This window comes from Aulonocara sp. 'chitande type north' Nkhata Bay, linkage group LG19, assembly GCF_057382095.1.
Source record: "Aulonocara sp. 'chitande type north' Nkhata Bay isolate Kocher_YH1m ecotype deep benthic linkage group LG19, A_spYH_male_GT1.1, whole genome shotgun sequence".
Taxonomy (NCBI): Eukaryota; Metazoa; Chordata; class Actinopteri; order Cichliformes; family Cichlidae; genus Aulonocara; species Aulonocara sp. 'chitande type north' Nkhata Bay.
Window position 1 is genome coordinate 14,405,777 of NC_141362.1, and position 17,785 is coordinate 14,423,561.

The window sequence follows — 17,785 nt, forward strand, 5'->3', positions numbered from 1 at the left end:
GAAAAGGACTATTGTTCGTTCTCCTGCCAGACGCTTCGCTGCTGTGCTGCCTTACGGTGTGTTCACACCGAACGCGATGGACGCGAATAGAGCGTCAGGTTTACATGTAAAGTCAATGGAAAGGCGCGATGACGCGCGATTGCGGGTTCCGCGAAAATTCGGAAGCAGATTTGCGTCGCGAAAACGCGAAACGCGCGTCAGTGTAGCGCGTCTGGCGCGTTTGACTCGCGAATAAAACCACGCGCGTGAGTTTTTGTGTTGCATTTTGTGCATACGCGCGTTTCGCGTCTACCGCTCGAGTTGGAAAAATCTGAACTCCAGCGTCAAATCGCGCCGCGACAACCAATCAGGAGCCTGGTGACGTGGCTGTTACCTAGGTCAAAGGGGCAGATCCAGCCAAAGCCTTTCATACTTCAATGGAGGGGAAGGCTAATCAATGCGGTAGCAAACAACTCGGAGCTGTACAACACCAGCTGCTTTCAGTACCGAGACAGGAATAAAAAGGACCGAGCTTGGAGGAAGATATGTGAAGAGATCGGGCAACCTGGTAAGTTCATTCATTTCTCTTTTGAAAGTTTTCACTGACCCGGGGAAGCCGCACAAAAGCTAGCAAGCCACCGCTATTTTCCCACTGACGTACAAATACCGTTCTGCTTTTATGCATGTTGTCATTTAGGAATATATTTTATTGTTTATTAATAAACAGCACACAGTGGTCCCGCTGTTCATCCGTCACTGCTTTGCTTTTTCGCTGATTTTTTATTGCACAGTACAGCATTGCATTCTGCAGCCTGATTGACAAATCTCCTGCGCTTGCCAAATTTATCACGTTTGGTTTTGATAACCATCGCGTCCAATAGAAAAAACAGCACAAAAACACCCATAACTATGAGCCTCATTCGGAAATAGACACCTGCACCGTGAGGGAAAAAGGCGCACGAAAGTGGCGGGCAGATGAAGACAAACCGCGGCATAATAATACTTTTACGTTTTGCAATCTACAAAGGTTTGCACTTTGAGAATCAATTGTGAGAACTGTGACCAGGGGCTAGTTATTCTGAGAACCCCTGCAATAAATGAGGGACCACTGTCTACTCTACGATTATTATATCCAACCTGTTAACATTTAATACTGTATTGATAGAACCAACTGATTCTGCAGCAGAGCATCCCCAGTCCCTGAGCTCCTGCTGCTGCACCCACAGATATGTACAGCAAGCACTGATACCTTTTTAGTCGGTGGGATTCCCTTGTGATCACCTTTACTAAATATCTACAACCAATCTGATTATATCCTGTTATTGTTTTTTTTTTTTTTTCAATGTTGAAATTAAAATCTAGTAGCAGCCTTCTCATTTCTTTGTGTTTTGTGCTGTTTTACAGGCCCACAGAGGAGGACGGCTCCGAGGCAGATGAGGGACGGGTCCCAGGACGGTCCATCGGCGGTGGAGCTGGCCATCCTGGAGTCCCTGAAGAGGCCACACCAGTCTCCAATGGAGCATTTCCTCCTCAGCCTTGTTCCTGCTCTGGAGAGCAGCTGGTCCTTTTTATTCCTGTCTCTCTGTAAATTCTTATATTTTATATATTTATGTTTAATGTTTTTCTGTTTGAGACTTTTAATATTATTTCAAATAAATGTTTATAATGACTAATGTCTCAGTTCTACTACACAGCAAATGTTGGCACACAACTTGACACATGTAGAATTTATTTCATATTATACTAATGACAAAATATACTGATACAGTGGGATGCAGAAGTTTGGGCAACCCTGTTAATAGACATTATTTTCCTGTATAAATCGTTGGTTGTTACAATAAAAAATGTCAGTTAAATATCATACAGGAGACACACACAGTGATATTTGAGAAGTGAAAAGAAGTTTACTGGATTTACAGAAAGTGTGCAATAATTGTTTAAACAAAATCAAGCAGGTGCATCAATTTGGGCACCACAAAAAAGAAATGAAATGAATATTTAGTGTATATCAATGTGTGTGTCTCCTATATGATATATGGGGTGCCTTTGTCTGGATGTGCTTCCCATCCAGAGCTGCACAGCACAGAGGAAAGTTCCAGCGCTCCTGGAATCCCTCTGTGATGGACCGCCAGTCTCCAGGTGAAGGCACAGCCATGAAGTCGTCCACTAGACAGTCCAAGATGGACGTCGCTGCCTGGGTGATCTGGCTCACCGTGGACACACCGACTCTGAAACTGAACGCGATGGTCCTGAAGGAGTCCGCGGTGACAAGGAACCTGGACAAAATTGTTCAAAATCAGTATTATGTGTACTGCAGTTACAAAATGCATTATTCAAATTCCAAAATACTTTTGTGATGTCAGATATAAATCACAAAACTTAAATCTTACATAAAACATTTTGTAATTATAAGGATAATTACAAAATGTATATTAGATAATATCTAAAACAGTTGTTTTATTTTAACTTTAACATATCATAATTTGATTGGTAGCAACTTTCACAACTACAGTGAGCCAATCACTCATAATTCCTAAACATGTCAATCAGGTAGGAATGAAGTAAGACATTAATAGAAATAAAGAGTTGTGTGTTGACATGTAGCCCTTTCCTTGCTTAAATCATTAATATTTTTGAAAAATTAATCTGTGATAAGACAGCTTATCAAGATAGAACCATGTAACTAGAGATGAACCAAACTGTTCACAGTTTTATCTAACTCTGTTTTAATAAAGGCTGTGACCCCTGCTATAGAGTCTGACAGCTGCAGGGATTATATACAAATATTCAACTATCCCAGAATTAAACCAGGTCTAAATAAAAAGGAGTGAGTATCACTACAAAGGTTAACTCAGTGGTCCTAATGCTACAGTTTGATATCAGCAAACACCGAGCGCATACATTGATGTGACACCACAGCCATGCTATCATGCAAACACTGATAACAGCATAAATCGAATTAAATCGGGACTTGATGAGAGCTTCTGAGTATCACTAGAAATATTATAAAGAGTCGTCTCTGTACCACAGTTTGCTTTCAGTAAACACCGACAGCATTCACTGTTAGCATAGCACATCCATGTTAGCAGTGTATAACTGGATGGATTAGCATATTAGCACAGATATCAATAAAGGACTACCGTATTAAATAGTTTTACTAACCTCAGGCAGACGGACAGGCGCTCTGCAGGTGGGATTGAGCGTCTGTAGTTGGTGTCTAGGCGGGCGATGCTGGGACCGACGAGGGAAAGCAGGTCCTCAAACTGGCCGACGGTGATAGCGCTGGAATCGGCCGTCATCCAGGCGCAGCTCCTGGAGCAAGTGGTGAAACTCACCAAACTGCTCATGCCTCTGGAGGACCTGATGGACCCAGGTACGGCGAGGACGTCTTTTACGCTGCTGCTCTGCTCTCCACAGTACATAGAGAAGGGAGACTCTCTCTTCAAGCGCTAGCTCGATAGCTGCCATCTTGCAAAGATACCGGTCTGGCACAACTCCCTCCCACATTCCTCCCACATTTCCGGTTCACGCGCGTCAAATTTTGACGCGCGATGGATTTTTCTTGGACACGCGTTGAGACGCGAATGTACACGCGTCAAATTAGGGGCGTTTGGGGCGTTTTATTCGCGTCCATCGCGTTCGGTGTGAACACACCGTTACTGCTGTGCTGCCTCGCTGCTGTGCTGCCTTACTACTGTGCTGCCTTACTGGTGCCATTAAAGGACAAGCGGCCGCCATCCCTTCATCCATCCGGACCTTGATTATTTGGACCGAAGTACTCACACACACGCCCGCACTCAGTGCCATACACTCTCTTTATTTTGCTGGCCAGCTAATATCATTTGTTTTTTTTGTTTTGTTTTGTTTGCATTCACAAAGACTATCCAAAGACATTTTGGTTATTGTCAAATAGACACTCTCTGATTACGGACTGAGGAGGTTGTGGTGTTACAACCCCAGGACTGAGAAAAGGGACTCTTTACATAATATATTCACTTGTCTCCTGGTTAGGAAAAGTGACTATTGATGGAAATATTTTTCTTCTTCTTGTCTTTGTTTACATTGTATCCCAGAGAAGTTTTAAGTTGTTCAGGTTGAAACATTTGCATTCAAAGTCGGTTAAGTTTCCTTTGATATATCAGTGTCAAGCTGATGTTTAAGAGGGTATGTTAAGGACAGATGTGCTCCAGTCCATCAATCCTTTAAAGTGCTGGACACCGATGGTAAATTGCCATCAGACCCTAAATAAATTGTCCTCTGCTGTTATCCATATTGCTTCACTCATTCTTTGGTGAGTAGACGTATTGGTTACAGATGGTTTGGAGGTGGCGGTGCTGAGCAAAAGACAGGAGGTGAGGATGCTCAGATTTTTCTGGGAGTGACCAAAATGAACAGGATCAGAACATAAGAAGGACACCTCAGGGTGAACGACTAGGAGACAATGTTAGAGAAGAAAGGCTGAGATGGTTTGGACATGTGCAGAGGAGGGACAGTGGCTATATTGATGCTGAATATAGAGCTGGCAGACAGGAGGAAAAGAGGAAGACTAGAAAGGAGATTCATGGATGTAGGGAAGGAGGACATGTAGAGGTGGTGGTGTGACAGAAGAGGATGCTAGGAATAGGGTGAGATGGAGGCAGATGATCTGTTGTGGTGGCCCTTAAAGGGACCGGCTGAAGGAGGACAATCATCATCCACATCATCCCCTTTAGCGATGCAGTAAGAGACTTTATAACTTCTAATGTAAAAACAGTCATTATTAGTGCAGCTTTAAGAAAAGCTGTTGGCACCATATTATTAGTGGACTAACAGCAAAGCCACAAACCAAGTGTCCGTGAATCCAGTGGGGCATAAGTGGGACAGAAGATAGCCACTACTACTACTAGCTAGTTGGCCTGAAAGCAGATTTCCTTGGCGTTAGTACAGAAGCATTACATTCAAGCTACCTTACATGAAAGAGATGCGGCAGCTGGCGCAGATGTTCATAGCGGTTCAGTTCAGACAACACGGTCGTCAGTGGGGTCATCACCGAGTGAGGAAAGCCCCTGAGGTACCATGTGCGCATCTCAAACAGAGAATGAGTAAGTGAACACTTGAGAAAAGCCACATCTGACTATCAACTACCAACTTCCCCTTCTAATGTTTATGAGGCATATTGTTATAATGAATTATTAAATCAGGTAAAGCCAATGAGGTGGAACAAGCAATTACAAACTCAATCAAAAAGACGCTCAAATCTCAATCTGCACATTTGCATTAAAACAGGTTAGCAGCTGTACGTCATAACAGCGCTCTCTGGTATTCAATTTAATGGACCTGACTTTATTGTCCCACGTGGGCACATTTGTTCTGTAGGGCAAGGTTTAGAAGACAGCTTTGAAGAGGTTTTCAATATCCTTGAAAGTATCATGCCTTTGCTCTTTGTTTCCATCATTAGGCTAATGAGGCCTCTCATAACAAGATGATGATTTGAAGATGTAAAGAAAAAATATTCTTCCCCTGGAAAGCAATTTTCAGTAATGGCTGAGGGAAATAAATAAATAAAACTCTAATTATTAACAGAAAAAAATCTGTGTCAGTTTAAGGTGTTCAAAGCGGTCTCGTGTGTTGTTGGCAGGGCACAACCTCAGGTCCAAAACAGTTGTGAAGCTGCGTAACTTGTAAATAAATACAGAATGCAACTGTGACTATAATAAGGCCATTTTTTATTCACAAGAGAACATAGAAATTCAATATTTTGTGAAAACGAAGAGCTCAAGTCTAATTAGGTTTAGAAACAAGACTGAGTATAAAAAGAGCATCAAAGAAATAGCCTCTAAAAATATTGGAATGAATTTAGAATAATGTTTTATCACTATGAGAAGAATTTTATTTAATCATTTATGTTACAATAACATCAAAATATTCAGAAAATTGGAAGAAATCTCTGTGTGCAAGGGACAAGGCCACCGTTCACCCTGCTATCCACACATGCAGGCAGGGACCGCTGGTATGAATGGGCTGACAGGGCTAAGCCCTCCTATCTTTTTCAATAAAAAATAAATATATTTATATAAATTTAAAATAATCTTAGAACAGATTACTTAAACGCTGGTGTAACGAAGTGCAGCAACAACACCAAATAGTCAAAAGAAAAAACCCCCCCCACAGGATTTAGCTACATTGGCTTATTGACTATGTGCACGTTAGCATATGCTACTTCCGGTGCGGAAACTCCTGTGGGGAGCTTTGTTTCCGGTGTCCTATTCGCACCCTGTTTACTGTCTAAAACAAGTTAAGCAAATGAATGAATCAAGCGGCGATTTACATGTCTATAGATGTCTCGGGCATTTACCCAATATATCTGTAAATGATGTTCATCGACTTGTCGATATTTTTCCCCCGCGCCTCAGAGAAAAAGAGAAAAGGGATTCAAATGTTATATTTCTCAGCTGTTATGTTCTAAAAATAACCAGTGATAGGTGAAATCAAGTAGCCAATTTTATTTTTTGACGGTGCAAAACGTTTCCTGGACATCGTGGACATACAGTACTGCACTTCAGAGTCACACTGCAGCGATTCTGTACTGTACAGGAGAGACGTCACGGAGGAGATCGTCTGCAGCGATCAGGACGCAGGACACAATGTGATGTAAAAATAAGCATGCAAACTTGCACTAAAAAAATCTGTGAAAGGTGAACCGCGTTATAGCGAGGGACCGCTGTAATTTTGAAGGTAAGTCACAACATACCCTTCGTAAATACTAATGTATAGAAACCCTTACCAGCAATCATTCATTTTTTGTGTGGCTTTTTTCACGGTTTGTTAACATGCTGTGTAGGTGTGTACTTGACTAGCTGATATCGACATAACAGGGAAACATCTGGTTTGACTATTCTTCACCTGTAGTTTGAATGCTGAACATTTGCCTGTTTAGATCATGAGACCAGTCACTATACAGAGATGTGCTTCTGAATGTGGACGATGTGTCTTCTGCTGCAGTGATGCAGTTCTGCTTGTGTTGAGTGATGTAAACAACTGATCGATCTAAACTCTTTAAACGTCAAAATTGATCATTAGATTTTTTATGACACAGCAGTGGTGAGTGTTCCCACCTTCTGCTCTTTGTAACTTAACGCAATCTTTCTGTTTTCGAGTTTTGGACATGATTTTGGAGTATATCTTCGCAGTAGCGATTGACCGCAAAGTAAAGCTACCGGAAATGCACAACCCCATATCCGGTCTCAAACCAGGAAGTTAGCATTGTGTTTTTGTTTTGTTTTTTAATACGTTTTATTGACAAAGCACAAAATACAGATATACAAATACAAAATAGCAAACACAATGTCAGGGGGTTCGTATAAAAAAGCAAAATAGACAGTCAATTATAGAATCACATGATATTGAACAGGGAACATAGGTTTATGGTTTTGACAGCTTTTTGATTTTGAGAATGTTGTATGGTTTTAACATATTGTTTGGTTTCATTTAAAAAGTACCGAAAGGATGGTTTTGCGTTAGAAAATTTCGACTTATGTATATGAAATTTAGCCAATAATATCAATAAATTAATCAAATAAAATTCGTTTGCCCTGTGCATGGGGTACTTAAAGAAACCGAACAATATTTTCTCGTAACAAGGAGAGAACTCAGAAAAGATAAAGGAAACAACAAAAACACAAAATTCAGGAAGTTAGCATTGTCTCGTGCACATAGTCAATTCTCAAAGCATATGCACCGCAGCATCAGCTACCATTCATCTTCATGGAGTAGTGAGTGACAGGCGTCAGGTCACAGCCCCTTAATTTGCTGTTCAGCCCAGAGGCGGGAATTTTGGCGAACGAGTGACAGGAAGCGAAATCAATATGGCGGCAGCGACGAGCGTTAGCATAACCGAAGTGGATTATTTACTTAGTTGTATATTTTCTTCTATATCTTTGGACGAAAAGGTTAAGAGACTGGGACCACATCATCGAAACGATGTTCAAATAACACAAACGACAGAATCGTAAAGTTTGTGTTATGTGGTTTCAACGAAAGGACTAGCTAACGGAAAGCAGGAATTCACTTTACTGTGTCCCATGCCTGCTTTTTGGAGGAGACACAGCTTGAATTCAACAAGGAATTGTGGATTTGAAGCATTTATCTGACAAAATTAGGAAACACGAATGAAGCACAAGTCACATTGGAAATGGGGTAAAGTTAACATCGCCTGCCACCTGGATGAAGGACACCGCATTGCTTTAGACTCTAAAGCACTTGGTGTCGTTTGACTTCAACGACAGGGTGATTAACATGTTTGCATCCCAGAAAACTCGATGTTGTGATCTTCACTTTAAATAAGGTAAGCCGACCCCCTCTCCCCTTAAAATAGGGTAACATACTTCTTTCCTGTTGCCTCTTACTCATCTTTAAAGATCAATATTTTCCTGCTGTAGATACCAACTCCTTTTGTTGGTGATGTGTCATTTAAGTCAGTATGTTGTAAAATAGTTGTGACATTGTAATTGTAGTCTATTGGCAGATTTTACATTTTTAAGTACATCCCTGGCAAATTCAACAGAATTTGAATAGATTTTCCTGGCATTCTGCTCATTCAGCCGTCATTCCATCCTTCTTGCATATTTTGTTTTTCTAAAAACAAAAAAAGGGCTAATGTGCCTGGGAATATGGGTATTCCTCTATATAGTTTTGTTAGTGTTGCTTTGACAAGGTCTTGTGGCTCTAAAGTGGCATCAAGGATGTGATGTCAATATATATATAAAATAATATATTATTTTACAGTAATCAGGCTATATTTCACAAATGCAGTAACATCTGCAAACAGCAGTTCTGGGCGCTTGTGGTAGTTTATTTGACCTGTAAATTTACAGGTGCATTGTGGGATTTCTAACAGTTGTGACTGGAGGCATTTCCAGTGGCAGGAAGTGACTTATTTGGTTCAAATGTTATTTCAATATTTTACTCTTCATGTTTTTCTCTCTTCTCAAAATGAAAGAAATCAGAAGAATAGTGTTTCTGTTGGTCTGAATAAATGATAGCTTCATGCAACTGCGTTTATGGAGACGCTTGTTTATCTTCCCCTCAACTTGTAATTTCAGTGGCTGTTTGAGAGTGAAAAACTCCACTGTGCATGGGGAGGAACTACTGAGGAGTGGAGGAGAGACAGGTGAGCTATTTTATTCATAAAATGTTGTGTGAACAAACAAAAAAAACCACAGAAAGCAGATGTTGTGGCATAAGAACAGAACAGGGAGAATAATCCCAGCTGTTGTTTCCCACACCAGCAGCACTAAGCATGTTGTGTTTGGGCCACACAGTTTAGTTAACTGCTCTGCACTGCAGAGCTGCTTACTTCATGCTTTTCCTAATTTGACCAGCTACACGGTCAGCAATCTAGGAGCCGTCTTTGATGTGGAGTTTTACAGGGATTCATCCCATGTGAATGCATAAATCTTGGAAGAATGCACTTTGATGCATTGTTTCTGTATTTTTCGTCTTTAAACGAGTCTTCTTCCATGCACGGGTTTGATAACCACCGTCAGAGGACACAGTGACAAAGTTTTGCTTCCGGGCGGGGGCATGGCCTCTATTGGACAGAGGGGGTTGTTCCATTTCAAATCAACCAAGCCTTCTGCTTGACCATCGATTTGCATAAATAATTTTGAACATTTATGATTGCTGTGAAATTTTGGCTTCATATATCAAATAGTTTTCAAGATAGATTATTTTGAAAAGTTGTTTATTGACACACTTCCTGTTTTTCACACATTGAAATCTGAGGCAATGCTCGAACACGAATATTTGAGAAACTATTAAAGATAAAAGCCTGAACATTTCACTGGTCTCTCTCACCATCAACGAGAATCAGGATCTGTAATTTGGGACAGACACTACAAAAAAAATGTCTCAGTACTGGCTAGTTAAAAGATGGAAAAGTTCCATATTTGATCACACACTGATTAAAAAAAATGTTTAAGTGTTGAGATGATCCAGAAGTGTGCCACAGCAGCAGCTTTTCAACCAAAACACACCACCTGGGAGCCTGTGACTCACTGTACCCACTGAGACTGTGTACACTCTGTAATTAGTGTATTTTAAAGGCTCGTTATTGGTCATGCTGTGATAGTCAGTAGTGTGTATGAACAGATCTGTGTGTTTGAACCTTCTATGTGAATTTATTTGTACACAAAAAAGACAAAACCTTAAGTAAGAAGCAGTGAGATCTTAAATCAGTTAAATTAAATTCTTAGCACATGAAAATTACAGTAATTTAAAAAAAAAAACAGAAAAGTGCAACAAAAAACCACTTCCTGGATGTAATCACTTATGGGTGTCTTCTTATAATTGCAGTGTTTCGCAGCTTGGGCTGATGGATCCAGGTAAAAGTCTCATCGAGATTTAATTTTCCAAGAGAGACCTGGCCGTCATGGAAGCAAAGGTTACAACAAATACAACATATAAACAGAAGAAGCGAGCACAATTTAAAGCAAAAGTACGTTTCCAGTTTTACTGGGAAACTTGTGAGTATTTTTCAAAGATCAACCCCACACTGCTCTCAGGGACTATTTGTGTAGTTGTGGAAAAGTTGTGACACTGAACTGGTAACATTTACAACTGATCCTGATAATTATTGTCACTAATGTTTATATTGCTATTTTGAATAATCTCATCAATGTTTATAAAGCATGCTTTTATCCTTTGCTTCTTATTCTATTTTTCTTTTACTCTTACTGCATTGTGGGTTTCAAATGATAAAGCCTTCCCTGTCTGCTTAGACTTGAATCTGCTGTAGTCACTGTTTTATCTGTAGGGTAGGTGTGCAGAGAACTTAATGTGTGCCCAGCCTAACCCTCCTTTACCTTTTTGTGCTCCCAAATCCATACGCTGGTAACACTTACATCTCTTTTAAAAACCTGCAGCCGACTCCTTGGACCTGGGGAGCGTTTCGTGTCAACACGTCTAAGAAAAGAGACAGTGCAATGCTGCAGTGTTTCATTCTTCACTGTATTCACTTGCTTCTTTCTTCAAAATGTTGGTATCGCAGTCTCTGTTGCTTGTTGAAGTATTTTGTGCATGAATGCTGACAGATTTTGGTACCTGCTCAAAGAAGGTCAAATAAAGCTTTCAACATGGTTTTTGCTCTTTGTTCTGTTGGCCACAAACTTATTGAGTAACATACTTGGTTTAAGGAAAAAAAAAAAATCTTGATTTCATTCATTCATTTATTTATTTATTTATTTATTTTTAAACCCTCCCCCCCCCAAAAAAAACCACCCCCCCAGCTTGATTAAAGCAAGTTACTTATATTAGCTATTCAGATCAGCTGGACACCAATAGTGCTCATAAACATCACCAGGACACTAACCACAAGAAGATAAACTACCTAAGCCAAGGAGGTGACGACATGTCAAAGCACGTGTTTCCCGCCAAGACATGAACAAGTACACCTACCTTCTGCATCTTCCACCAAAGTTGATTGTTACTGCCTGAAATCCATAGGGTGACCTGAGCCTGAGAAGTGGTGCTAGAGCACAGCCACAGGGGGGATACAACAGGAGGATGGTTTGTAGGTTCCAGTTCCATCTTCAGCTTCTTAGACTTCCTCCAAGATAAAGATCTTCTGACTCGCTTTGTTCTTCTGAGTGGGGGGTTGTGATATTACCCCCACTGTTCTGGCGTCCTGACTCCTCCTTGCCGTAGCATATGTAGCACTTTCTAGGTCTAGGACCCTACTGGATACAGACACCCCAGGCAAGAATCGAACTTGTGACTCCCACTACAAAGATGTGTAGTCTTACCACTACGCTATCCAGCTGCTGTCCATGAATGTATCTATGGTCCCTCCTAAAGTCCAAGGGCCCTGACGTCAAAATTTTAGACCCCCCCTTTATGTAAGCACATACACCCAGGCTTTCTGCTGTGTAGCTCGGGGCAAGAGACCAAAAATGACCAGTAAAGTCTTCCTTGCAGGATCCAATAAAGAGCAGTCATGTCGGAGGTGATGTGATGACATCTGATAAACAAGAAGTCAAGCTGCTGCTGTTTGAACTAGCTCAAGGTGATATACTTGTTTTATAGTGCTATGCTCTCACTTGTATTCTGTATGCTGCTTTTGCTTCAGCTTATTTTTTTTTACCATCTCATCTTCCCAAGGTCAAAACTACTCGAGGCTGAAATTGAAATTGTCACAATATTTTAAGTATTACTATTCGAAATGTAATTTGAAACGCACGTTGAAAAGCTTGTATCCAACCTGAACTTTAAATTAGGTTTCTTTTTAAAGAATAAATGACAGGAATGCATGGATCTGGACTGCTTTTTATTAATGGGTCAGGCTGCTGCTGCTAGTGTTGTAATGGGGTGGGGGATATTATCCTGGCACACTCTGGGCATCACAGCCTACCTGAGTACTGTTGCTGACCACGGTGAACATCTTCTGACAGCTGCTTCCAGCAGGACAACGAACAATGTCATAAAACTGAAACTGTCTCATGAACATGGCAATGTTCACGGCAGTGTACTCAAATGTGCTCCACAGTCACCAGATCTTTTGGTAAGTAACTACAAACGATTATGAGGCTGCAAAATGAATACAAATGGGTTCAAAGAGACAAAATGAGCACAGATGGAAAAACAGTGCAAAGTAACACAAAATGAAACAAAGAGACTTAATAACCTTAAAGAGATGCACAACAACAGCAAGGCTAAAAACTCATTTCATCTTTTAGTCTAGGTGAATTCTCTCCTGTTGTCCCAAAACTCAAGACATACTCTGGCACCTCAACAAAGACTCGAGCGTGGCTCTCATGCGGAGATGCCCGGCATTACTATGTGGCAATGACTTGCAATTTTTGCAATTGCATTTTTTTTCTTGCTGTGATCAAACACAGAAGATATAAAAAAACATGCTAATTAACGACTTTCATGTAGTTTCTCACCCAGTTTGTGAGGTTAAAAGGAACCCTGGTGCTTTTGTCCAGCTCAGTTTGGTGAAAACCAGAGCGACTGGTCTGCACCACCACCAAGTTTACACTTAGAGTTGGCAGTGATTTTGAAATTAATTCTACAATTAGTTTTTCAGAACGGTGTTTTGCACACTAATCTGTCAAATGGAGATTGTTGTCATCACATGTAGGCGACCTAATGGTCTTTGTTAGTCTTCCTGGACCTGGTAACTCCAGCAAAGAGCGTCTGAGCCAGACGGATCCAATATAAGCTGCTTGACATCTCTGGCCACTTCATGACTTTTTAATGTCTTCTATTCCGTTTCTATTTTATAATTCAGGAACACAGCAGTACACTAAAGGGAGGTGTCATTAAGGTGTTCAGTTTGTAGGACGACTGGCTTTTGACTCCATCTACTGGTCATTTGCTTGGCTCTCATGTTTATATGTATATACTGTATCTCCAGGAAGTGAAGGAAATAAAAGAAATATGCAGTAACGATATGCAAATCGGAAGTCACTTCAAAGGAGAGCGCGTGGAGTAGGCAGAATAAAAAATCAAAAATAATGTCCGGTCCTGGCGAGCGAGACCAAAGACTTGAGTGTGCTCTCATACTGAGCAGTCTGCCTTTCCTCAGGTGACACTTCTGCATTCTCACAGCAGACATCACAGAGGAAACGCAGCAGTTCTCTTCCCCCTTTGCTGTGCTGCCGCGTGCCCTGCTCCACCCGCCAACGCACCATCAAAAATTCAACAAGCATGGCATGGAACCAAAAGTGGAACATGGCTCGTGGTGAGGGGGGAAAGGCACGGAGGAAGAGATTAGCACTGGAGAGGTGGGGAAGGGGGTCTTAGAGTCAGAGTAATGTATTAACAAAACCCCGCGGTGAGCAAAGCCGGTGACATGTGGGGAGGTTTTTTTTCCCCCCTCACAGACATCAGTGGAAACTAGTAGGAGTTCAATTACAAAGAGTCTTACAGGAGCACTCATTACCTCCTCCAAAAATCCAGAGGTGAAGCAAATTACTGCCTCAAGAAAGGAAATGTATTAATGCAGATACCATTACAGCTCTGATTTAAACCATGTGAAGCACTTAAAAGCATCAGACACTGCTCCTGTAACACCTGACTGACATTTCCTGGAAAAGTATCAACACAAAAGATGCATTTCATAGATCTGAGAATGAAGTGCTCGTGAGTCAGTGGCTTTTAGACACGAAAAAAAAAAAAAAAAAGCAGTGCTGCCCTTTCATTTAAAGCAGGGGTGTCAAACTCAAATACACAGTGGGCCAAAATTCAAAACTGGAACAAAGTCGTGGGCTGACAATATTTATTGAAATATATTTATTCCTCCAGATATAAGAATGAATCTTTTCTTATGGACTCAAACACGTTTTGCTGAAAAACTGAATATGGAACAAGCAAAGCTTAATACTAAACAATATATATATTAGCTGTATAATACCAGTAGGCCAGCTCTGATAGTAATTTGGTATGGCTTCGCGGGCCAAATGTAATCTATGATTTAAAGGGTAAAAAAAAGGGCTTTGTTTCTTAAACTGGATCCAATTGTGAACCAGTCCGTCTAGAGGCAGGTCTAGACACCAAAGACAGCAGAAATGACATCCCTCCATCAAGTCCTGCTGGCATCTTGGGGTCTTGAAACAAGATATGAAATATCGGCGACTGAACCCATAAAGTCATCTGGAAACTGTTTAAAGATTTTAGAGCTGAGGGATATTTTCCCATGGACTTCTATTAAGCTGCCTCATGTGACATTATGTGGACATTGGATGGAGGATACAATGAAAGCTGTTTAACAGGGAATCACTGAGCGATCTGTAGGCCTGGATTACTGGGACATTAGCAATCAGTTTCCCAGCTACCACTCATAACCAGTTGGGGAAAACTCACTTTTTCTCTCAGGACTGGTGGTTGCGATTTACAACAAAACTCCTAAAGCTCACGGAACAGGTAGCCTACCTTTAAGCTGTGTAAAATGAACAGACTCGAGCTTTATTTTTTAAAACTTCATGGCAATAGTTTTATTAAGTTACGAAATCAACACATTTAAGAAATTTAACTATATACATTGGTTCTAATGTGTGGATTAAAAAAAAGACAAAGAAGCTTGACACATCAAGCTAATACATCATACAGACGCTGAATTTCACATAGTCATAAATAATGATCAAATTATAATTACAAGCTTATATCATCCTCATGAGTGAGGGGATGATTTTAAGAAAAATCTCCCAGGATTTATTTGTTCGTGTCAAGAATGAAGAACACGTCACTGAATTCCTCTTAAATATCGCGAAGCTGCGCTATAAATTACATCAAGCATACCCACCATGTGTTCCATGGGAAACAGAGAAAAAGGCAATGGTTTAAGAAATCATTTCTCATGAACGACTGGTAAGCCTTAAAATAAACTTTGAAGCGGTTTCAGTAAGGTCATTTACAACAGGTAAGAGAGGCAGGGTTTTACCCATAAAGCAATCAAATAATGCTAGCATTTGCTAATTTGTTCAAAATGTACAGAAAACGAAAAACAGCAGTGCAAAACGCTTCAGTCGCAACCCCTAGAGGCAAGCACCACAGTAAACAACTATGCAGGATGCTGGACATCGTAAAGTAGTGGCCTTTTAAATACAGAAAACTAGTGTTGAAACATTTTGCACAGCTCTGATTCCAGTGGCATGACTGAGTTCCTCAGTGTTCTTCTTTGTCTCGGCCTCTCTTTTCCTTTTCGTCTTGCAGAGCGGTGCCCAGCTTCTTGATGAGTACTGACAGCACCTTGTCCAGTGGGTCCATCACACCCCTCTGCAGCCATTTGGGAATTGTAGTCCTGGCATGGTGGAAGCCCAGTTTCTGTAAGATGTAGTCCACGCCAACTGGGTCGATCTTCCGACCCGTCCAGGAGATGAGCCTGAAGGTAGAGGTGAAGTTTAAGCATTGCTAAAGGTGGATGAAAAGACTCCCTGTTGCTGCACATCTCTTTCCATTAAAGGATTTGCTTCTTCCTTTTGAATCTCAGAGGGGAAGCTGTTGCTTTGTACAAAGATATTTCATATAAAGATTCAAAAATATTCTTTTTTTTAAATTAAAATCTTTGTTCTTTCCTGGATTAATGAAGCAAAGTCTTTGTGAAGGGACTAAGATGCTTCATTTATTTAGTGTTTGTGCTGCATTTGTACAAATTCACAAAAGACTAACGATTAGTAATTATGAAATAGCATCTGAAAAAGGCTAAGGGGGTTAATAAGAGATACTGCACTGCAAAGTTATTGCTCATCCTGTACAGGCCATTTGTGAAATTATACCTCTGTTCATTATTTTTTGATAAAGCTTATCGTTAGGGCTGATTGGGTGACCCTTAACCATCCCTTAGTTACGCTGCTACAGGCTCAGGCTGCTGGGAGACTTCCCACTGAGCATTTCTTCTCTACTTCTGCATGTCATTAACTTTGGTCTTCTCTCTCCTGAAGTTTGAGTTTGGTCCTTATTTTTTCCTCTTCTTGCCTGAGCCTGCCTCTGCAGGACATTTCTTCCTGTGATAAAGGAGTTCTTCCTTCCTGCAATCACCTGCAAGTGCCTTCTCAGAGGTCGTCTGTTCGTGAGTCGGGTTCTCTCTATGATACTGTCTTTTTCCTACTGTATTACTGGGGCTATTAATCATACAGCTATAAATTCATTGATGTGAATCTAATTTTTAACTGGCTCCACCTAAACTAGCATCACACATTGCTTCTCACATATAGAAGAGTTACTAATATTAGTAAAAATCGATATATAACATTTAGATAACCAAGCACTGACAGCGCATCTTTCTGTTCATTTCAAAACTTGCATTTTTAATGGGCTAATTGCACTTTTACTTTTTACAACCCGGCTCATTAAATAGCTCATCGGCATCTCTGTGGAATCGAAAATATTCAAAGAGTCTTTACAAGATGATAAAACCCACAAAAATCCAACAAACAGAACAAAATTAGGCCATAATTGGGGCTCAGCTGTTCCACATCTTGGTGAAACGGCACAATCATTTCTTGATGGTTTCCAGCACAAACACTAACTAAACAGAAAATGAAAGCAATTTTTTAAACCTTTGCTGCATTGTTTGTTTTTGTTGGTTTGTGCAATCATGTTTGCTTTGAGAACAAACTCGTAGAAAAAGATGCTTTTTATTTTCTCCTCTAACATTTTTGAGTGAGCTTTAGGACTCCTGCTCATCATGTGAAAGTGTGCGTCTTATAATAACAAACAGATGCTGAGCTGACCTGAGAGTCGGCTCCAGGTGCCAGGTGTTGCACATGAACTCCCTCCAGTCCACCGTGGTGTAGTTGATGCTGTCGTCCTTGTCTTTATCCGCGGAGCTTTCATCGTGCAGGGCGGTGGGGCTCTTCTGGCCGGGCCGAGGTGCGAACATCCGCGGGGCAAAAAGAGCTGAGAACACCGAGGGAGAGAGGCAATCAGGTCTCTGCTTTGAAACGCTCCAGTTTTCTCTTTTAGCACATTCGTGAACAACAACATCAGAGCACAACATAGATGCGTCCTACTTCAATTATTCAGAATGAATCAAACGTGTGAAAATCTGAAGCGCTCGCAGTGCTTCTCTTTCTACTTTGTTGCAGAATCAACAGAACAAAGTCACGGCTGTTTTAATTGTGGTGATGAAAGCGAGGTCGCCGGCATAAAGAGTGCTAATTTGTTCCTTTGTGACGACTTGAAACCCATTAGGATGCTGCGCGCGTCGGGCTCCCTGACCTGGCTGCTGTGTGTGAAAGTAACAGCGTGTCACGCTGCTCCCAAAAATTTGTCCCACAGCACGCGGACAGCTTCACAAGTACAGAGACAGACAGATGTGCTTAATCTT

At 40.9% G+C, this 17,785-nt stretch overlaps 1 protein-coding gene and 2 long non-coding RNA genes across 12 annotated transcripts in view; 2 read left to right on the forward strand and 1 right to left on the reverse strand.

The window, feature by feature from the left end:
* The first annotated feature begins 205 nt into the window (after positions 1 to 205).
* Positions 206 to 1,652, forward strand: LOC147306696 (uncharacterized). Its single transcript, XR_015126459.1, has 2 exons — positions 206 to 547; positions 1,384 to 1,652. It is a non-coding gene; the product is annotated as an uncharacterized LOC147306696 (long non-coding RNA).
* A 5,724-nt stretch (positions 1,653 to 7,376) lies between these two features.
* Positions 7,377 to 11,094, forward strand: LOC147306697 (uncharacterized). The gene is made up of 4 exons (XR_015126393.1): positions 7,377 to 8,302; positions 9,060 to 9,127; positions 10,312 to 10,453; positions 10,881 to 11,094. It is a non-coding gene; the product is annotated as an uncharacterized LOC147306697 (long non-coding RNA).
* Positions 11,095 to 14,921: 3,827 nt separating this feature from the next.
* bltp1 (bridge-like lipid transfer protein family member 1) overlaps positions 14,922 to 17,785 on the reverse strand; it is an 85,813-nt gene continuing 82,949 nt past the window's right edge. For all 10 annotated transcript variants that reach the window (XM_086275276.1, XM_086275277.1, XM_086275284.1 and 7 more), the window contains 2 exons: positions 17,190 to 17,355; positions 14,922 to 15,838 (listed from right to left, as the gene is read on the reverse strand). In XM_086275276.1, coding sequence (XP_086131402.1) covers positions 15,622 to 15,838; positions 17,190 to 17,355 — 383 coding nt within the window. In that variant the 3' untranslated portion in view covers positions 14,922 to 15,621. The remainder of the gene's footprint in view (positions 15,839 to 17,189; positions 17,356 to 17,785) is intronic.